This window comes from Drosophila teissieri, chromosome 2R (assembly GCF_016746235.2).
Source record: "Drosophila teissieri strain GT53w chromosome 2R, Prin_Dtei_1.1, whole genome shotgun sequence".
NCBI lineage: Eukaryota > Metazoa > Arthropoda > Insecta > Diptera > Drosophilidae > Drosophila > Drosophila teissieri.
In genome coordinates, this window is record NC_053030.1 from 3,660,887 (window position 1) to 3,682,762 (window position 21,876).

Consider the following 21,876-nt stretch of genomic DNA (forward strand, 5'->3'; position numbering starts at 1 on the left):
CGGTCAGTGTTTGTGAATTGCTTATCACGTTGTTTGACTTTGGGCTCGTTTGAATTATGCGTGCTATCTTCCATTGCCATTCCCCTGGCCAGCGGGTAGGGTAATTCACGCCGCAATTGTCTCTTTCGGGTTCTTTTTATCACACCTACCGTGCACCGCTGGATACCACACACATGCCACCCATCAATCCGCACTGATGCGATGTGGAGTGGAGTTCATAGAGTACTCTGTATGGTATGGAGTGGTAAGAGTACACGCACTTCCACTACCATTTTTTGCCTTTTCCCGGCAATTTTTTCGTAATTTGAAAGCCGAAACTGTCCCAAAAACCATTAAACTTTTTGAAGTAAGGCAGCCAGAGAAAACTGTGAAGTAAGCCCACATTGTTTGCCTAAATATTAATTTAAATTATTCCACTTAAAAGCCCATTGAGCCAACTGAAGGCGATTTGACATGAAGTGAATCAGCAAAAGGAACAATTAATATCAATAAGAACAAAAAAACACCGCGCACTTGAGGCGTTCGACTTTAGAACCCCTGTAAAAAATGTCGAATAAAAAAATTAAAACAGAAAGCAAGCCCATAAGCCTCTCACCTGGCGCTGGCCAAAAATAGCGAACAAAGACCATTTAATAACAATATCAATATGGGAAACAAATTCCAAGCTCATTTTGAATTGCAGTAATCAGAATTCGTATTTTCGCGGCTGTCGAAAATTTTGTGCTGAATTAATATAGTGATAAATTAGATTGCTTCAATGACAAACGGGAGTGTGGGCGCCTCTATCAATAAAAATAATTACCATTCATACCCTTATAGACGGTACATTGATTTGTTCAAAAATTCATTACAAAATAAACGAAAACTGGATTCCCTAAAAATTTTGACGTTTGATTTTTATAAAATCAGCTAGGGTATCTAATCTTCGATTGCTTGTTTTAATAAACTTACGTTCTGCACCAAAAACGAAAAACTATTAATGTTCGTGGACTGTATATCTGCCATACTCATTGCTCTTTTTCATATTTCCTGCTCTGGTTTTCGCACATCAATTGATAAATGCTACTTATCAATTTGTGATCAAAAGTAATTAAGTTTGTAGCGGAATCGAATGTGGCGAATTGGATACGGCATTGGAAAAGAAGACCAAACAGAAAAAAACACATGGAAAAACACCAAACAAAAGGCGACAATTAAAAACTACGTTCAATATGTGTAAATATGTAATGTGCGCATACGAGTGAGTGAAAACTGAGCCGACTGATAACTGACTTATTTAAAGTAAAGTAACCACGATGGCGTCTACTGCTATTGTTTTTGTGACTCTGCTCACAATGATAGCCCAACATAACAACTGTGCAGGTAAGAGAGCTACACACAATTTAAAGATGTCAAAAAGGTTAAATTTTATCACTCAATATGGTAGATTAGGTAATTTATCAATTCATTCAATCTGAATTTATGCATCTTAAGAAGCATTTAATTTTCTGTGTTATTCAATAAAAATATATTACAAGTCATGTAAATTCTTCTGAAATAATAGAAAACAATAAACCCCGTTTATAACCAGTGTTGGGACAGGTACGCTATATTTTTACCTAGGTAAGGTACAAGGTAGTTAGAAAAATATGTACCTAGGTAAGGTAAAAGGTTTTCACATTTTTCTGTACCTAGGTAAAGGTAAAAGGTAAAAACAAGATAGAACGCTATAGTCGGGTTACCCGACTATCTGATACCCGTTACTCAGCTGGTGAAGGTGCGAAGAGAAATTACAACACTGACCGTTTTTGGCGGTTTGTGGGCGTTAGAGTGGGCGTGGCAAAAAATTGTTTGGTATATAGAGTTAAATTTACAAGACGAACAAAAATGTGAAAAAATTTCACAACATTTTTCAAAAGTATGGGCGTGGCAGTTTTGGGCGGCTTGTGGGCGTTAGGGTGGGCGTGGCAAATAGTTTTTCTGCAGATCGATAGAAATTTATAATACTAATAAGAAAATGAAAAAATATCAAAACATTTTCAAAAGTGTAGGCATGACAGTTTTGGGCGGTTTGTGGGCGTTAGAGTGGGCGTGGCAACATGAATCGACAAACTTGCGCTGCGTCTATGTCTCTGGAGTCCGTATGCTTATTCTCACCTTTAAGCTTTTATAGTTCCTGAGATCTCGACGTTCATACGGATGGACAGACAGACGGACAGACGGAAAGACAGGCGGACAGACAGACATGGTCAGATCGACTCGGCTATTGATCCTGATCAAGAATATATATACTTTATATGGTCGGAATCGCTTCCTTCTGCCTGTTACATACTTTTCAACGAATCTAGTATACCCTTTTACTTTACGAGTAACGGATATAACAAGAGAGAACGCTATAGTCGAGTTCCCCGACTATCTGATACCCGTTACTCAGCTATTCGAAGTACGAAGGAGAGTCTTCAGCACATACAGCTTTTTGGCGGTTTTGTGGGCGTTCGAGTGGGCGTGGCAAAAAGTTTTTTGGCAAATCGATAGAAATTTACAAGACTAATACAAAAATGAAAAAATATCAAAACATTTTTCAAAAGTGTGGGCGTGGCAGCTTTGGGCGGTTTGTGGGCGTTAGAGAGGGCGTGGCAAAAAGTTTTTTGGCAAATCGTTAGAAATTTACAAGACTAATACAAAAATGAAAAAATATCAAAACATTTTCAAAAGTGTAGGCATGACAGTTTTGGGCGGTTTGTGGGCGTTAGAGTGGGCGTGGCAAAAAGTTTTTTGGCAAATCGATAGAAATTTTCAAGACTAATACAAAAATGAAAAAATATCAAAACATTTTTCAAAAGTGTGGGCGTGGCAGCTTTGGGCGGTTTGTGGACGTTAGAGTGGGCGTGGCAACATGAATCGAAAAACTTGCGCTGCGTCTATGTCTCTGGAGTCTGTATGCCTAATCTCAACTTTCTAGCTTTTGTAGTTCCTGAGATCTCGACGTTCATACGGACGGACCGACGGACAGACGGACATGGCCAGATCGACTCGGCTACTGATCCTGATCAAGAATATATATACTTTATATGGTCGGAAACACTTCCTTCTGCCTGTTACATACTTTTCAACGAATCTAGTATACCCTTTTACTCTACGAGTAACGGGTATAACAATTTTGGTGCAAATATTGCGTATGTAAAAATGAATGGCTACATCAATAAGCACACATACATATGTATATGTATGAAATAAAAGAAGACGATTTGATTTGGTATAAGAAAACGTCAACACATCAAAGCACCATTTTTTAAATTTTCTAAATTAAATGCGCGTTATAGACAAAATCATCTTTTTCAAATTTTGGGAGTTCATTTTCATATGAAAAAAATTCTATGTGCGTATGTATGTAAAAATATACATTTAAAATACATTTAAAATTATTTCTGAGGAAATACCCTTTTAACAGTTTACAAAATTTGATTTTGTCAACAAAATGTTCTTTAATTTAAAAAGTATAAACGAACTTGTATATTCCGAAGCACAGAAATTTTCCAGTCGAATTTTCGTCGAATTTTATTGTTTTATTTATACACATTTTCAATCTGGCTTAAAATATTAACCATTTAAAATAAAAGGTAGTTCCTTTTTATTTGTATTTTCCTTTCCGGACATCTTACTGTATTGGGTTCTTTTACAAATTGTTAAGATAGTTATACCGTTATTCGTTGAAAAGTATGCAGAAGGAAGCGTTTCCGACCATATAAAGTATATATATTCTTGATCAGGATCAATAGCCGAGTCAATCTGGCCACGTCCGTCTGTCCGTCCGTCTGTCCGTCTGTCTGTCCGTCTGTCTGTTCGTCCGTATGAACGTCGAGATCTCAGGAACTATAGAAGCTAGAAAGTTGAGAGTAAGCATACAGCCTCCAGAGACATAGACGCAGCGCAAGTTTGTCGATTCATGTTGCCACGCCCACTCTAACGCCTACAAACCGCCCAAAACTGTCACGCCCACATTTTTTAAAAATGTGTTGATATTTTTTCATTTTTGTATTAGTCTTGTAAATTTCTATCGATTTGCCAAAAAACTTTTTGCCACGCCCACTTTAACGCCCACAAACCGCACAAAGCTGCCACGCCCACATTTTTAAAAAATGTTTTGATATTTTTTCATTTATTAATTAGTCTTGAAAATTTCTATTGATTTGCCAAAAAACTTTTTGCCACGCCCACTCTAACGCCCACAAACCGCCAACAACTGTCAGTGCTGAAATTTCTCCTTCGCACTTCCACTAGCTGAGTAACGGGTATCAGATAGTCGGGGAACTCGACTATAGCGTTCTCTCTTGTTATACCTAGGTAAGGTAAAAGATACCAAAAAATTGTATCTAGGTACGTACCTAGGTACAAGTATCTATGTACTCCCCAACACTGTTTATAACCGACTGAAGTGCCAAAGGCTTTGCAGTTTTATTTGCAGAAATACCGACAGAAATTCTTCGAAGATTAAGAAAGCAATGCCTATTTGAAAACTTGTATTGATGATCATTAAAACTCTTTTTGCTTATGTTGTAAATCATTGAAACTAGCAATGATACGTTGTAAATTCAAAACCAAATTACTGTAACATTATTTGGGTATACAAATCGGACAATATATAGTAAACTTATCTGTAGTAAAACCCATTAACCCCTTTTCTCCTAGTACCTATTGCAAATAGAAATCTCGTAAAAGGCAATTACCCTAATTTGCATCGAGTGCCAGTGAGCAAATCTACGAGATAACTTTAACACCAATATTGGCACCGTGGTAATACAACCAAAGATGTTTTCATAAGTGCTGTAATAAAGTGCAATCTCCTTTTTGGGCTTTTTCAGGTTGGGGAACTCTGGGTGCTCTTTATTTCTTTTTCGCGTGCCCATAGTTGCACCTTAGCTCCTATTTGTAAGCCCATTGCGTTCAATGCTACCAGCAAGGCTCTTGTTTTCATTCCACTGCCACAGGTGTGAACTGACGTTTAGACAACTGGGTAAGCGATATATGGGCCTGGCTCTTCGCTTTTGACTTTGCAACCAACTGTCTGACGCTGATGGACTGGACTACCGACGAACTCCCTGAGTCTGCTTCATCAATGTCTTAAACTGGGAACAATTCTTTACAAATTGGAATTTTATTTAATAAATTCATTTCGTCTCTTCTTGATTATAAACGGTTTTCTAAATATTCTAATATCACATCACTTATTTTCTTAAGGAGTTTTTACTTTGCTTAAACGCGATGCTTACCTTAAATTAAGAACAGAGAAATATTTGTACAGTATGGGCAATTTTACTGTTTAGTAATTGTATTTATTAGTCTTGTGCTTGTATATATTTATACTTATTCCATATTATTATTATTATTGTTATATATAATGATATATAATATTTATTCCAACGTATTAAGATAAATTATATTTTTGTTAGTGTATTACGTATATGACGTGTGAGCACACGCCCAAAAAATTAATTCATCACGCTGCGAAGTCACATACCACATATTTTTCGGGGGATGACTACCACAGCGTTCCATTCCAAGACAGCTGACGCTAAAAAATTCCCCTTTAAGCTCTGCTTAGTTGAATAAAACCTAATGTGGTGATATGAATCGCCGGTCAATCAGTCACTCGGGTTAAAGGTGTCTAAGTCCCCGCAGCTGCCTTTTGCACCTTCCCCGCCAGAAATTCATGAACCTTTGTACATATGTGCAATCAATTAAGTCAATAGGTGTGTGCCAGCGTTCGTTTTATGTTTTATATACGTTCCTCGCACTCTGCGAGCTGTTTCATGACTTTGAATAGATAGTTTTGCCCAATGACCGGTCTTATGCTTTTGCAAAAACTGACAATAACTGACCCCAAGCTATTTACGGAATTAAGAAAATTATATAGTACGGCCATCGATCTTACCAATATAACTACCCGCTTTTATTTATTTTGCTATAAAAGCGAAAAAGTGGCTCAAAGCCGCAAGCAGTATTCAACAGATATTTGTATTTCTTTTAACTTCAATTTAAATTGCTGAATCTCACAAGAAACCATTAGTTTAAACGCCTTAAAGCCAGTCTCCATTCTCTTCATAAAAATCTCTAAGCCTGCCACAAAACATTTGCAATGTATTTCATATTTTGCACACCTATTGGCTGGATTTATGAGCGGGCTTGGCACATTTATCAGACAGTCAAGGCTGGTTCGCTGTCTTCTACTCCGGTAGGTATTTTGCATAGCAAAATATTAACAAAACGAAAACCCATTCGCAGTTATGAAATCTGTGTCTGCCACTGGCTGTCCAACAGTCGCACCCGGGTTGAGATCCCAGAAATCGCGTGATTCAGCTACAGATATGGCGCCTATAAAGCACTCGCATTGAGTTCCTTTAAGTGGGAGTCTGAAATCTGCATTATTTATTGAACTTCTTTTCTTGTGTGCAAATACAGCATTTGCAAGGTGAATAAAAAGGAGACTTTTAAGGGAAATGAAAAGTTTCATTGCGTTTTTCTGAGGCAATCCATTTGAATTCCTTGAATTCTTTAAACATTTTTACTGCGTCAGTTTAATAAGCCCAGTTTAATTAGCCGGTATTAGCATACAGTTAAAGAGGCCATTGACTTTGACATATGCCTTCTACTCGCTGACAGCTAGCAATTAGGAAGTCCGCGTCAGCGTCCAGAGTCAGTTATTTCTGGAAGTGGTCTTAGTGGTCTGAACGGGAGTGTCGCCCCTCGCTCAATGCCAAATGCACAACATCTTTGAAGTTCGCCTGGTGACTTCTAGTCTGCGATTATTTGCAATTTCCTTTACTTTCCTCAATTCCTTATCCACAATGACTGTGCACTTCTGTGTGCCAGACTAAAAAGGAAAACTTTAATGAAAATTGCATTTAAGTCAACAACAGCAATTTGTGTCTGGTTGATGGAGGTACCCTATTTTTATCTTTATGTAGGAAGTTATTATAAAGATATAAGCCATTTTTAAACTACCTTAAAAATTAATAAAAAAACAAATCTTAAGATGCTTGACTTTGATTGTCGGAGATTATTTCATTTAACTTTTTGTACATGTTAAATTGAAAAATTGAAAATGTTGTGTGTCATTTTTAAGTGTTTGACAAGTGTACAAGGACAAGTGACTGCCATTTGGGCTCAACATGTTTAAATTGCTTCAGCTCTAGCAGAGAGAAATTTCAGGGACAACCAGGACAGGAAATAGAAAAACATTCAAGACAATTTGTCTGCACACTTCGATCGGGTGAAAGTAGAAAGACAGGAGTGGTGTGTAGTGGATTTAATAATGCGAATCTGAACAATAACCAGAACCTGAGATTGGCCACGGCAACATACAACTGCAGTCAGTGCCAAGGAAAACAGAAAACCACGTCTGGCGTACGCGACGTATGAGTAATGACAATAACAATGCAACATGGAAGGGAATGGGAAAAGTGTTGCGAAAAAAATAAGAATCCCAGACAGAGACAAAGTATTCATTACGCAGCAGTAGACAAAAAATGTGTGTCGGATGCTGGAAAACACCATATTATCCGCAGACCCAAATGAGTCATTTTCAGCACGAAAGCCGTACAAAAACTGTAAACTCCGAAAGGTTAATTTGTAGTTGGAAATGATCAAACAGACGGACAAACAACCGCCGACCTAATTCGATGCGATGTCAATTAATTCGGGCAGATTAATTAGCTTATGTAAAATTAGTTGACATTTCATCCCGGTGCCGCACCCCACTCGGAGTCTCCATTTCACCTGGTCAGTGGCCACCAAGTTCAGGTACACAGGCGCAGCTAATGGCCGTGTCAGGATCCGAGTCGCCGCCCATCCATTGTTGACAGTGCTGTCATTAGCGATTCTTGTACACTGTGAAAACTTATTTGGGAGCATATTTTAAAGCTATTTTTATTGTGTTTTTAGTCGCTTTATCATTTTGAAAGAGAAAGTATATGGGAAGTACGACACATTAGCATGAATGTGCTTCATAATATGCATTATATTCGGCTAACCTTAGGTCTCTAGTACCAACTTTGAGATTTATATTATTTTTATTAAATTGAAATTATTCTATTAGATCTGTATTTATTGATATTTGCTATTTGTTTTACAATAAAATCCTAAACATTTTTCTGTTCGGTAAACACTTCCAACGAGTCCAATCACCCCAGAAAATCCCCATTGGGTTATCCAGTTCCTCCCTAATTTAAGGGCCACGTTTTATCCACTTTTTAATGCGCCATTTACTGGCCTTTTAATTTACCACCTAATAGATAACCTTAGTCCATTCCTGTGCCATTTCTTTTTCCTTTTTTTTCATGAACGCTTTGTTGGTTCATACAGCTTCTGACTTTTGGTGGCGTTTTGCGTGTGGTTTGGGGGAGTGTTTTTTAATCACCAGCTTAACCCTCTCGCCTGTCACAGGTTTAATTGTCTTTGAGCTCTGATTCCTGGGGGAGTAAAAATTGACCCTTTTTAGAGATTTACTTCGGGACTGATTAAAGCAAATGGGCGGTATAAGATTGTTGAACAGAAGTTCCGTCTAATTCAGCTTATTTGACTCAACGGTTTCATGCAAAATACTCATTCTAACACAAAAAGAAAAGTGCTAGCCTGTTCCTGCGAAAGCGAAAAGGAAAAGTCCTATGCTATCGAAATATCATTATTAATATATTTTTCTTTCCGATTGGTTGTAAAAAATGATATCTGTGGTCTAACATAAATTAAAATTTGTAAAGTAAAGTAAAAGTTTATTAGTTTTTGTGAAGGAAAGCACTTGGTACTTAACTTGGACGGAACCCTTCATCCACAAACTGGAATGGCGCCACCATTTGGCAAGAATCTGGGAAGTAAGGGACGGAATAATACCCGCATAATTCATTAGAAACGCTGACGGCATAAGTATATATTTGTGCGTTGGTCCTTGCCTCAAAAGCCTTACGTTGTTCGCCAAGGACACGCGTTTAAAATGTCATTATAAATGCGCGCACGTTTGAGTAGCACATATTTAACTCAAACCCCCTCATTTACGTATTTTATCAGCGTTTTCGCATGCCTGAGCGTCAACAAATGAGGTTTTATTATTTATAATGTGTTATATGCCAAAAGGTCTTTTAAGCCGAGAAGCGATTTTCCCTCCACTGTTGTAGATTGCTATTGCCGGTATACCGAGATCCGTCCTCTCCATTTTTGTAGCCCTCTGTTTGGTTACCTTTCGAAGGCTAAGGCCTAACAGGCATTTAGTACATGTACCATCGCTTGCTTTGTGGGCATCCAATTAGCAGCTTTTTATTCATGTATTCCAGTTGTTTACACTTTCCTCCGGAATGTAGTGAGAGGCTAAATTTATATGCGGGGTAATCACTTTAGATTAGCGTAAATTAGTGTAAATGCTTAAAAGCTTCGTCTGTAAAATAGACATTCAATTTTTAGTTTACAAACTTTTTTAAAAGAAAAAACCGCCGAAATTAAACAGATATAAGTACTTTATACACATATAAAAGTCGAAAAATAATATTTTCCTATTACCAAACGTAAACCAACGTTAAATCCAATTGAGTCGATAGACTTCCCAAACATCCCTGTAAATAAATCAGTTAAAGTTCAATGCATTTAATTACTATTTGTTCAACAAGATACGCCAAACGATTTACTCCATAACATGACACGAGTTTGTCGTTTTGGTTTCCCCCTATGTTAAGTACTAATATTGTGGCATATAATTTGGGGCATGAAATTCTCGGACACAGGGCGAGGAAAATTTGTATCCAATTATGCCTGGGGATGTATTTTTTCCGGCTAACAAAAACTTAACCGTTATCACAAAATCAATACGCAACCCAATGACGCCGATACTTCAATTGGGAGGACAACAAAGGTTCCAGCCCTGTGAAATCGGAAGGGCGGTGCTGGCTTTGTCATATTGATAACCCATATGCTAATAACTAATATCTGTATTATATTTATTTATCGCTTGTATTGGACTTTGACTCGTATGCAAGCACACGGACACAACAATCGTGGGTCATTAGGATGGAGCTCTTATCAAATTACGCATACGCCCCTGTTCAATTTGGTCTGCAGGGGGAGTAGAGAACTATTGCCAGATCTATTAAGGTCAGCCCAAGTTTATTAAACTATATTTGATTGGATTAATTAACGACTGTCAGCGTATGCACCTCCGTTAATGCAGAAGATGTACAAATAAAGCCAACATTTGATAACACCCCTTGGAAATATATTTAATTTAGTGTGGCACATTGGTTATAATCTTTTTCGTTGCAATAAACAAAAATAAGAAAGATACTTGGATTTTCACCTACATTTCCCAGCTGCATATTGCTAGTCGATGAAGTTAATGAAGTTAAGCCCCAAATGGAATTGGAAACCCACTTAAAGTGAGTGGGTCAATTGTGTTCAACCACTTGTGGCAGCATGACAAACTATGAGACACACACACACCCCATAATCCCTTATGACGCCATACACATTAACTTGATTTTTCCACCCTCTTGCTCCATTGCAGCCGTCGATGTTTACTTTCCCAGCACGTCGGTGAAATTCAATCTGCCTATCAATGAGGAATCGGAGAGCATATTCTCCAAGATCCCGCTGGCTCAGTTCCAAGTCCTGCAGATGGAGAACAACCGGTTGGCCAGTGATTTCTTGTATAGCCTGGAGGAGAATCCACTGCTACGGATAAACAGTTCCTCCGGCGAGATTTATATGCGCACCGATTACCGCTCGCCAAACTCAAGTGCCACGTTTTTGGTGACCGCATTTCCCAGGGATCAACCCGATCACGAGTTGCTGCCTGTTTCGCATCTGTCGTTGGAGGTTACACCCCAGTCCATGGGGGATTACTGTTCAGAACTGGAGCACATTTGCTTCTGGAGCAGTGCTCAGTACAGTATAGCCGAGTCGCAGGGTCCATATCGGCGCAAGGATTTATTTGAACCCGTACTTATCGGAGCCCTTAATTCCCGGGCTGCGAAGTATCTGTGTCCTCATGTATCTCTGGAATACTCTCTCAACGCCGGTAGTTCCCATTTTGTTTTGAAACAAAATCGACTCTACACCCGACAACCCTTGGACCACGATGAGCTTTATGGCTTGAATGCCAAAGCCGGGCAGCTGCAGGCCAGGATTACCTGCTCAGTTAAATTGTCCAGCAGGGATCAGAGGAAGTTCTCGCGCATTTTGGATATCAAGTTACTGGATCGCAATGATAATGGACCCAAGTTGCAGGAGAGTAATTCCAAGTTCGATTTCTATCTGGAACAGCCCTACTTTCAAGCGGTAAGTTTAAAAGTTTCAGGGGTTAAGCGGATTTGGGAGGAGTGGGACACGGAAGGAAAATTTCAGGGGTAGGGGCATACCAACCAGACCCTCACCAGGCTGATTGTTCGTCTGCCGGCTGTCTGGCTGGTCACTGGGTGCGGGTTTATTGAATTCGCCCATGATGAACGCCGCCTAGACACGCAATCAAGTCGGATGCACTCGAAAAATATTTAGCGAACATAAAAGAATTCTTGTACCACCTATTTCGCTTTAAAAAGGTTTGTCAAAATACTTTCAGACACATGCGTAAATGATTTGAACTCTTACAATTTTTTATAAGCTTAAATTTTTTTGGGTGTCGACACCCAAGCCCTCTTACTCAAAGGACCCCAAAGGTCTTTTTTGGGGTAGATGGACAAAGGTAACCACTTCCGTGATTTCTTCTTCTAACTTCTTCTCTCCAACTCATATGTTGCTATTAAAACGCGTAACGCTTATGGGCTTTTATGATTGGAGCACGACAGACAGGAAAGAAAACCGAAGGAAACGGAATGGAAACAGGATCATCAAGTGACTTCAACACGTATTGCAGTCCAGTTCGGGGTCCCTTAAAGTTGCCACAAAAGGAAATTATGTTGTCGTGTTGAAAACAAGCCAAGCCTATCCCTTAGGATCGGCGAACTTTGTCAGTTCAGGTGCAGATAGGGCGATCTTCTTACTCCAACTGGAGTAATTGGTTCTGTACTATAGTCCTGCCTTTACAAATTACTCCAGGTGGCTCAGCATTAAAATAATGTACATACAATAATGTACATTTTATTTTATTTCAAGGAAATTGCTGCCGACATGGCCCATAATAAAATGAACAAGCGTTTGATGTGATGAGGTGTGGCTGAGGTGCAACTGAACATGGGCGTGACAAAATGAAAACCAATTCAGTTTTAGATAGTTTTAAAAGCTAGACAGGCATACTAGGAATATACATATATACCGAACAAATATATATAAAATGTCTGAACATAAGTGAGCTAAACAACAAAAGTTATTCCTTAAATTATAAATATTATGGGACTGCTTATTAAAATCAACAAAGAACAGTCAATTTCCCCGACTATCGACTTACTCAACTATGTAGTGGAAGACATTTGTTTGGGCTATCGATGACCGTCAAGAAAATTAGTAATTAAAAAACATACAAAACTAGTTTTTAATTAGCGAGCATCATCAAATCTAATTCAAAATACGAGACAGTTTTGGAAGGTTTTTGGGCATGGAATTCTTCTTAAACAAACTTACGCTTTCTACGTCTCTAGAATCAGCATTTTTTTTTCTTACCGCTCTAGTTATGGTTACCGAGGTCTCGTCGAACAGACAGATGCACAGACGGACGGGCAGACAGACAGACAAGGCCAGTTTGAATCGGCTATTGATCCTGATGAAGTATATATATACTTTATATGGTCGGAAACGCTTCCTTCTGCCACTTACATACTTTTCAACGAATCTAGTATACTCTTTTACTCTACGAGTACCGTGTATAAAAACGGTCAACGGATGAACATGACCTGGGCGACTCGGCTACTGATCCCGATTAAGAATATATATACTTTATAAGGTCGGAAATACTTTCTTGTACCTTGTAGTGTAAATCCTTAAATAGCGCTACCATTCCTACTTAGCACTTACTCCAGGGAGGACAGCCTGCTAATGTCCTTACCACTGGGATGTATTAAATGGCGTTTTAGCCTAGGAATGGGGTGAGTCAAGCACTTCACAGGGAATGTCCAGGTCCCAGAGGATCTAAAACCCCAGCCTGACCTTGTGCACGAATGAAAATGCTAATCACCAAGAGGGCATCCTTGTGCAGTGCAGCAATTTGCCAGGGGGTGCCAAGTGGAATTTAATTATCGCTGGTCAGTAAATGCTAATGAAGCTAGCTACTTATACATATATTTTTTTCATATCCCCCAGGACGAGGAGGCGGGTGAGAAAATAATCTACGTGGATAAGGATACACTGGAGGCAAATGGTCACCTCGTCTACGCCGTCCACAATGACTCCAATTCTCTGTTTCGGCCCGACTGCCACGCCTACGAAGCTGATCACACAGGCAGACCACATACCATCGTCAGTTGTCGTAAGTTATATTTTAAATTATCCCTATTTGTAAAGAATGTTTTGCATTAACAAAATTAACAACATTTTGTGCAATAGAGCTGCGATTCTCCCGAAACGGTGTCTTCCGGGAAACCCCCTATTGTGTGTCCTTGGAAGCTCGTGATCTGACCATTGAAAGCCGTATCGATGCCATGTCAGCGACAGCCAACGTTTGCTATCATATTAATCTGAGTAATCTTCACGAATCTGACCAAGAATTACCGCAAGCGCTTCCCCTACGGTCACGTCAACAACACATATTCGAGAGCGAAGAATTCAATGGAGGTTCTGCGGGCCGATCTATAAGCCCTCCGACCGTGGATTACGAGAAGGATGTTTCCGTATACAGATCGGCCTTTTCTTGTTTTCGAGTGGTCCAGCCTGACAGTTTTCTAGACTTGATGAGGTTACGGTCTATTCGATTCGATATTGTTGAGGATAAACTTGGTGCTTTTGGCATCACCTCAACATCGGGTATTGTCTTTGTGAAGAACCCACAGGCTTTGGAGGAGGCGCCGGAAACCATCTACTTCTTGAATGTCACCTGGATCGATCAGCAACGACTCTCGCACGTTCGAGTGATCAATGTGCACTTGATTCATGGTAGACCCGAGAATACTAGTTGCGAACTGAAGATCAAGTCCCGATCACAGACCTGTGCCCAGATTAAATACCAATCGCAATGCGGTCGATATTGTGGCTTGGCCACAGGGGGAGGATCTTGCCAGTGGAGGGGATCCAACTCAGCCATGTTTGGCACTAGATATGGTTCCTGTGTCCCCGAATCTCGGTTCTGCCCAGATCATGTCTGTGATCCCCTAGAGGAACTGAATCCCATGGCCTGTCCGCAGGATTGCACTCCAGCTGTAAAAATTGTAGGTCCCCATTCGAGTAATGAGAATAAGAAGGGGATCTACAGTGCCTCCGGAACCTGCATCTGCGAGGATAATGGCAAGTGCTCGTGCGCTCCGTTGGAAGAGGAACCCAAGATGAAGAAACCCCGAAAACGAAAGAACGAAACAGTGTCGGAACCTCTGCTGAGCGGAAAAGGTACTCCTCCGAGTCAGCCACTTCAGGATCCCCTGCTCCTAGGTGTTCTAAACGTTGCCGGTTTCGAGTGCGATCGGTCGTGCATGTTTTTCGTGATCACTTGCCCTCTACTGTTCGTTCTTCTGCTCCTCTGTTTGCTGATTGCGCAGAGGAAGATGCTCCAACGTCGCTTGGGCAAACAATCGATGACCACATCTTCGAAACAAACTTCTCCGGAGTCGGGAGACGGAGATCTGGCCTTGATGCCTCTGCAGAGTGGTTTCAGGTTCGAAAGTGGTGATGCCAAGTGGGAGTTTTCCAGACAGAAACTGCAACTAGATACGGTTTTGGGTGAGGGTGAATTTGGTCAGGTCTTGAAAGGCTTTGCCACCGAGATCGCTGGCTTGCCGGGAATAACCACGGTGGCCGTAAAGATGCTCAAGAAGGGCGCCAATTCCGTGGAGTACATGGCCTTGCTTTCCGAGTTTCAGCTCCTCCAGGAGGTCTCTCATCCGAATGTGATCAAGCTTTTAGGCGCGTGCACCTCGTCGGAAGCGCCTCTCCTTATTATCGAGTATGCCCGGTATGGTTCGCTGAGGAGCTATCTTCGACTCAGCCGGAAGATCGAGAGTGCCGGCGTAGATTTCGCAGATGGAGTTGAGCCTGTTAATGTTAAGATGGTTCTTACCTTTGCCTGGCAGATTTGCAAGGGTATGGCTTACCTTACTGAATTAAAGGTGGGTGAAGGATATTACTTTTGTATCCAAAATATTGACGTCCTTTCATCCTCTAGTTGGTTCATCGCGATTTGGCTGCTAGAAATGTTCTCCTTGCTGATGGCAAGATATGCAAAATTTCAGATTTCGGTCTGACTCGAGATGTTTACGAAGATGATGCCTATTTAAAGAGATCCCGAGACCGTGTGCCCGTCAAGGTAATACCGCCAAATTAACCGCCTTTAAAATTAATAGTAATCTAGAAATTAATTTTAAAGTGGATGGCTCCGGAATCTTTAGCGGATCATGTGTATACCAGCAAATCGGATGTGTGGTCCTTTGGCGTTCTCTGCTGGGAACTGATCACCCTGGGAGCCTCTCCGTATCCTGGCATTGCTCCCCAGAATCTGTGGTCCTTGCTAAAGACGGGCTACCGGATGAGCAGACCAGAAAATTGTTCGGAGGCTGTCTACTGCATAGTTCGAACCTGCTGGGCAGATGAGCCAAATGGAAGACCCTCCTTCAAGTTCCTGGCTTCGGAGTTTGAAAAGCTATTGGGCAACAATGCCAAGTACATAGACCTGGAAACGAGTGCCGTTTCGAATCCCCTTTATTGTGAGGATGATTTCGGCTTGATAACCATGGAATTAGGCGAACCGGAATCGTTGCAGCACCTTTGGTCTCCACCCAAAATAGCCTACGACATCCATGACCAGGGCACCAGCTACGATCAGTCAGAGGAAGAGATGCCAGTGACTTCGACTGCTCCACCAGGCTACGATTTCCCACGACCTTTGATTGATGCTACCGCCAAGGAACAGGTTTTGCGATACGAAAACGATTTGCGATTCCCCTTGAATATTCGAAAATCCAGTTGTACTCCCAGCTACAGCAACATGACCAGTGGATCTCTAGCGACCTCCTCATTGCCACATTATTCTGTCCCCGTGAAGAGGGGTCGCTCCTATCTGGATATGACCAACAAGAGTCTCATCCCAGACAACCTGGACAGCAGGGAGTTTGAAAAACATCTTTCCAAGACCATCTCCTTCCGTTTCTCTAGTTTGCTGAATCTCAAAGAAAGTGCGGAGGTTGCTTTAGGACAGCAAGCTGAGGATGCAGTCTAGACATAATTTTTCCCAGAGTTCTTATCGCACGCCTGTTTTTCAGTTCAAACTGTTTGTTGATTAGTTTTAGTTTTAAATTTAATCAAGTAGCTTTACGCTGAAGCCAAATATGGATTTTAAGAACCGATTTCGAATTCAAATACTCGCATGCATTTATTCACTATTTTAACTAGACAGCCTTAGCTTTATTGATCATAAATTCTAAACTTATCTTTTAAGAAGTTATATTTTAAAACTGATTCTTAACAACAAACAATTAACTGAAAAAAAAAACTTAAATTATTTGTAAGCTGACAAGTTTGGCAAAAGAATGAAAAGTTGTCGAAAATAATTATGTATTTCACACAAACTGTAGCAGACTAATATTTTTTCAATTTATTTTTAATTTTAAAATTGAATTTATTAAAGGAATATTTGTTCTTCAAAGGGCTTCAGATTGTGTCTGCCGGCCAAGGACTTTTCTGTATTTGGATATTTATTTAAATTAAAACTTTTACGAAAACTCAATTTAAGATTGTAACACTTTGCAAAAGTAAGCTAGGTTGATTTAAAATATCCATATAATATAATACCAGTCATAATATAAGTTTCAATTTATTTACCTTATAAGCTATACAATTATAAGATTAACATTTATTAAAAATCAGTGAGCACACCTGGTACATCTTAAATCCAGCACGAACCATCTCACATTCGAACCACTATACTTATTTATCGATGACAAATCCTTTTTATAAGTCAAAAAGCGATAAACAAGAGGACTGTAAATACATGTATGTACTACATATGTATGTTATTTAAATTTTAAACATTAATTGAAATAGTAATAAAATAAAGCAAATATTACCGATAGCGAAAAACTCGGGCTTCACTCATCATCAGGTACCAGCAGGTTGAGATTAGCACTACCGGCAAGGCTTCCCATAAAGGTTTCCTCGTCTCCTCTCACGGATAGAGTTTCCCTACCAGTCAGTACCTTTTTCTCCCGTATCATGGCCGTCCTTTCCCATCGCGACCCCTTGCAATTCTTACAGCTCTGTTTGGGCAACTTGAATACGGTGGTTGTCCGATTTCCGCAGTCTTTGCACTGGAAGAATCGCTTTTCAGCATCGACCACCTTCAAGGGGTGCTTCTGCTCCTTGCAACGATCAGAAGCGGAAAAGGCTGTGTACTTGCACACCTGACAGATGACCGCCTTGCATGGCATCTTGTAAGTTCCCAGCATCTTTTCTTCCATCGCTTCCTTGCGTTCAAGCTTGTTGAAGTACTCCTCCTGCGCTTCGCGCTCTCGGATCTCCACGAGATTCGAATGCGATGAGGTGGCCGCCATAATTTTCTCGATTCTCGATTTGCGCATCATCTCTCTATCGTCCTCTTCCATTTTTTTGCGCTTGGCACTGCTGGAGAACTTCTCGTTGAGTTCATCGATGGCTCTTCTCTTACCACTCTCACTACCTCGTGTGGAGTTGGGATTGATTTTCTCCAGTGGCTTTTTCTTCAGCAAGGCGGCTGCTTTCAGCTTGGCATTTTTCGCCTGGCTAGATCCTACATTGATTTCAAAGAAAAAGTTTTCGCTACCGGAAAGCTTGGGCGTTAAACTAGCATCAAAGGAGAAGCCGCGGTTTTTGAATTTTTCTGGAACAGGTGTAGTGGGCATGCTGACATCGGGCGTGGCTCCTTCATATTCTTTTTTTTTACCACTTCCCAAGACATGGCCGTCAGCCTGCTCTTCATTTTTAAAGCGCTCATTTTCCTCCTTAAGCAGACGCAACCGCTCTAGATCTTGGACTCTTTGTTTCCTAGACGCTTCCACTCCACCAGCTAAACGGGAAACAGGACCGCCACGGTCCGCATATGGTATTTTAATGGATTCGGCTGTTTTGGGCTTTGAAGCGTGATTAGCGGTATGGGCGAAAGGGGAAACATCATAGCCAGCCAGCATACTCAGACGATCGCGTTCCTTGGCGATTAACTTAGCACTTTTTTTTGCGGGAACTGCAGTAAAGGTTTGACCGCCATAAAATACCTCGTTTTTGCCTTAACAGGAAGAAAATAACTAAGTTAACTCAAGTATTCTTTGAACCAAAAGCCTACTTACCTAAAACTTTGTTCCTCAGCTCATTGATCCCACGACCTGCGGTCGCCGATTGCAGTTCCGAACGTCGGGACATCTTGCCGTATTCCTGCTTCACATGGAAAATGCAATAATCACAGTCGGTTAAATTAACAACCGAAGTGCACCTGTCTCCACTTTTCTTGGTTGCACGACATGTTCCCAAATCCTTGGACTGACCCAGAATCATGACTTTCTGGGAGCTATCGATGGATAGGCAGGCCACATCGGAGCTACCCGCTCTCCTCTCGAAAATAGTTGGATTCAAGACAGCCAAGCACAGGCCCTCAGCTGTTTTCCACAGGGATTTGTGGGCCTCCTTAAAAAGGAAAAGTGAGATCGTTTTAACCTCTCCCCGCAGATCCGATAGTTTCCAGGTGGAGTAGGGATCACCCTTCTTGGTGTTCTTTACAGGATTTTTGGAAACCAGAGCGCCAGCAATGACCCAATCTTTGGCCAAATCACCCCGCTCGATGTGATACGCAACGCCGGAGAAGGGCACAGGTTTCCTGCCCGCCATACGCTCCTGCAGCAGTGAGCTGGAGACTAGCGGATTGATCATGCGCAGTCCAAAGACTGGATCTGTGTATACAGCAGAAACGGGAGCATTTGGCTGGCATGCGGATGCCACGGCGGCAGCGGCTGGCGAAGGTCGTTGAAACCTGCTGCTCACGGCCGACTGGCGTTTAATGGGATGGTGCGGATTTTTCAGGGGTTGCGGCGTGGATGTAACCCCCTGGGTAGTCTTATTAAGCTCCTTATCCACTTCTCTGGCCACCTTGCACTCATAGGCGTTCTCCCGCTGCTGCTTCAGAGTCTTGTTTATATCACTTCCGTACTCATTGTACTTGCGTTCTAAGAAGTTCTTTACCTCCTCGTCGTCGGAGGAGTCCAGCTCTGGTTCCTTACTAATATTAATTTTCCCTTGCTTTGCGGGTTTCACGATCTTCTCGAAGGTCAGGGCATTAGCAAAACTGATGTCTTCTCGTAGTTTAGGCAACGCATGGCCCAAAATAGGCGCGGCGGGCTTTGATTTTTTTGATTCTGCAGATTTTGGAATTTTGTTTTCTGCTGCGCCCAGCAGTTTTTCCAGCGCCAGTATTTCCTCCTCATCGTCGATGCTAACATCTCTCTCGGATTTCTGTGGAGGACCCATTTCATTTGGGAAATTCAGCAGTTTCACGTGTTTTTGTAGGTATTTCTCTTAGTTTTCCAAATGAGCGCACAACCAATTCCTTTTTGGCGGGCTTAGTGAGACCTTATATGGTTAATTGGAAGTACTCGCTTGTCAACACTGTTTACACAGAGATGATGCGCTACTATGCAGTATTTATTTTGTTCTTTAATACAATATTTAAGTACTTCTAATAAGTTATATTTGAGTTTTTCAGTAAAAAAAAATGTGATGTTGTATAGGTATTTGATTATTTTTGAAATAATTATCACCGAGAACCAATTGGTTGATTTTGTATATTATAAATACTAAAAAATGTCATATTTGGTATTTTTTTTTACCGCGCGTGCTTCATTTTCCCAAATCCAAGTTATGGTCATCCGCTCGACAATAAGTCATCTTTCGGCTTTAATTCGCGAAAAAACTGTCGAAAAAGCAAATAGAAAGTGCCTAGAAGCAGCCATTTTAACGCAGCCGTGAAAATCACAGGGAATCCTTCGCCAGCGGTGTCGAGCTACCGTGGATACGCGGAAAAGAAGCAGCAGCAGCCGAAGCAATTTGGCTGAGTGTCCGCGAGAGGGAGGAAAACGGTGGACCGCTAACAACGGATCGCGAATTTCGTCTTTAGACAAAGTTTTGCGCTGCCTGTCACTGGCCTTGCCCACGGACATTCCGCCCCTGGAAAAATCGCCTGCCAGGCTAAAACGACGACGAGGTGAGAGACGCAATATGGAGAAAAAGATCCCCGATCCCAGCCAAATCGCCATGCGGCGCTGCTCCACCCACAATTCGGCACCCCCGCCCGTCAAATTCGCAAATTGGTTTCAACCGCATTTGTCATTACTTTTGATACGATTTTTTGTTCTCCCCATTTGCGGTTTTTTTTTTTAGATGTTTTGCAAACATACCGTGGCCATTTTGTGGTTATAAGCGCCGCTTGTAGGCGGCTCCACGTGTGTGTGTGGGTTCACTGCATATGTACCAAATTACAACCACGCGGCCTCCCTCATGGTTGTAGTTGCTGTTGTTTGTGCCGTTTCTGATAACCTCTTGTATGTTGTTATCAAAAATGTCAGAGAGAGCCAAAAGAGGAGCACGGCTTACATCACAGACTTCTCACCGCTTCATTGACCTAATGCACTCCTAACCTTCGAAAAAAGGTGCTGCTGTGTTTCTACTTAACGAAAAAATAAATGGAAAACAAGTAAACTTGCTACTGTCGATTTGTCTCCTGAATTGTTGTTTATTTTTGTTTGCCATTCTTTCTGAATTTTTCTTTGCAGCTCTTTTCGTTTACCTGCCATTTCTATTCTCCCACCTTTCGCTCTCGCTTTCGCTGTCACTCTCTTTTTTGCATTTTCGCCTGTCATCTGGCAGTTAGTAGCCGGCATCTCTTCCACTGCCCGCAACCACTTACGGTCCGTTTCCTCCTCAGATCCTCATCCTCATGTATCGAAATTCGTATTCTATACTAAGTCGCCGATTACTTCGGCAATCCGAAATGCATGTTCCGGAAAATCGCAACTTTAAGAATTTATTTAATGTAATTATTTGTATCCTTTGATGAACAAAATATTTCTTTTAATTCAAAATTTAATTAGTTCAATAAACATATAATATATGTATATAAATAGATCAAATATAAATCTTTAAATTAAGTTCTTGAAGAGTATAATTATTAATTAAATACTTAGTAAAGTTCCAGTAATAACGAAAGACACTGTAAACTTTCATGATCTAATACTCTACTATAGTATATAGAAGTATACAGCATTGACAGATACTCCTGGCACAAAAATTCGGTTTTCATGTTAATCAAAATTCAGTCTGTTTAACAAAATTATATCTATATTATATTATTAAAAAATAACCAAACTATGATCATTTGGAGCACTTTTTCCTATGGTATCTATGATTTAGTCATCAGCTTATTTATACGCACACGGTTATCTGGTCAAAATCATAATACCATCATAATAGAAAACAATCGTCGCCATGTACAGCGAATCATTTTTTGTAGGCGTGTGTGTTCCGTCCACATTGCACAAATCATCTTTCTGTGACAAGAAAATCTTTGTCAATGTTTATTGTCTATCGTAGAGCATCCTGGCCAGCTGCATGTTGAATGTTTCTGCGAGTGCTCCACAAGATATTGCCGGTATGTGAGCCATCTGTACCTGCCTGAATCTCAATCTCCGCGATTGCCCCAATCCAAAACCTATTTTCCCCACCTCCTAGCCAGATTTTAGCCTTGTTTCTGTAGCGTCGATTGCAGCCACAATT

The 21,876-nt window shown here is 40.8% G+C and overlaps 2 protein-coding genes and 1 long non-coding RNA gene across 5 annotated transcripts; 2 read left to right on the forward strand and 1 right to left on the reverse strand.

Moving 5' to 3' along the window:
- The first annotated feature begins 1,042 nt into the window (after positions 1-1,042).
- LOC122614044 (proto-oncogene tyrosine-protein kinase receptor Ret) lies at positions 1,043-16,477 on the forward strand. Its single transcript, XM_043788505.1, has 6 exons — positions 1,043-1,362; positions 10,523-11,295; positions 13,249-13,414; positions 13,492-15,200; positions 15,257-15,397; positions 15,458-16,477. The coding sequence occupies exons 1-6, from the start codon at positions 1,296-1,298 to the stop codon at positions 16,304-16,306; spliced, it is 3,705 nt and encodes a 1,234-aa protein (XP_043644440.1). The 5' UTR covers positions 1,043-1,295; the 3' UTR covers positions 16,307-16,477.
- Positions 16,478-16,884: 407 nt separating this feature from the next.
- On the reverse strand, positions 16,885-19,707 carry LOC122614046 (protein MCM10 homolog). Of its 3 annotated transcripts, none has more exons than XM_043788508.1 (3): positions 18,405-19,707; positions 17,154-18,343; positions 16,885-17,067 (listed from the first exon to the last, which is right to left on the reverse strand). In XM_043788508.1, the coding sequence occupies exons 1-2, from the start codon at positions 19,573-19,575 to the stop codon at positions 17,175-17,177; spliced, it is 2,340 nt and encodes a 779-aa protein (XP_043644443.1). In that variant the 5' UTR covers positions 19,576-19,707; the 3' UTR covers positions 16,885-17,067; positions 17,154-17,174. The 3 variants fall into 3 exon arrangements, with proteins under 3 accessions (XP_043644443.1, XP_043644442.1, XP_043644441.1); XM_043788507.1 differs by having other exon boundaries at positions 16,885-17,086; XM_043788506.1 differs by having other exon boundaries at positions 16,885-18,343.
- Positions 19,708-19,968: 261 nt separating this feature from the next.
- On the forward strand, positions 19,969-20,802 carry LOC122612333. Its single transcript, XR_006325609.1, has 2 exons — positions 19,969-20,308; positions 20,485-20,802. It is a non-coding gene; the product is annotated as an uncharacterized LOC122612333 (long non-coding RNA).
- The last annotated feature ends 1,074 nt before the right edge of the window (positions 20,803-21,876 follow it).

Bases quoted from the DNA above. Each gene is read 5' to 3' on its own strand.
- LOC122614044 (XM_043788505.1), top strand. From the start codon at position 1,296: ATGGCGTCTACTGCTATTGTTTTTGTGACTCTGCTCACAATGATAGCC. The intron at 11,296-13,248 runs GTAAGTTTAAAA...CATATCCCCCAG, and splicing joins AACAGCCCTACTTTCAAGCG to GACGAGGAGGCGGGTGAGAA. The intron at 15,398-15,457 runs GTAATACCGCCA...TTAATTTTAAAG, and splicing joins GAGACCGTGTGCCCGTCAAG to TGGATGGCTCCGGAATCTTT.
- LOC122614046 (XM_043788508.1), bottom strand. From the start codon at position 19,575: ATGGGTCCTCCACAGAAATCCGAGAGAGATGTTAGCATCGACGATGAG. The intron at 18,344-18,404 runs GTAAGTAGGCTT...CTTCCTGTTAAG, and splicing joins GCTGAGGAACAAAGTTTTAG to GCAAAAACGAGGTATTTTAT.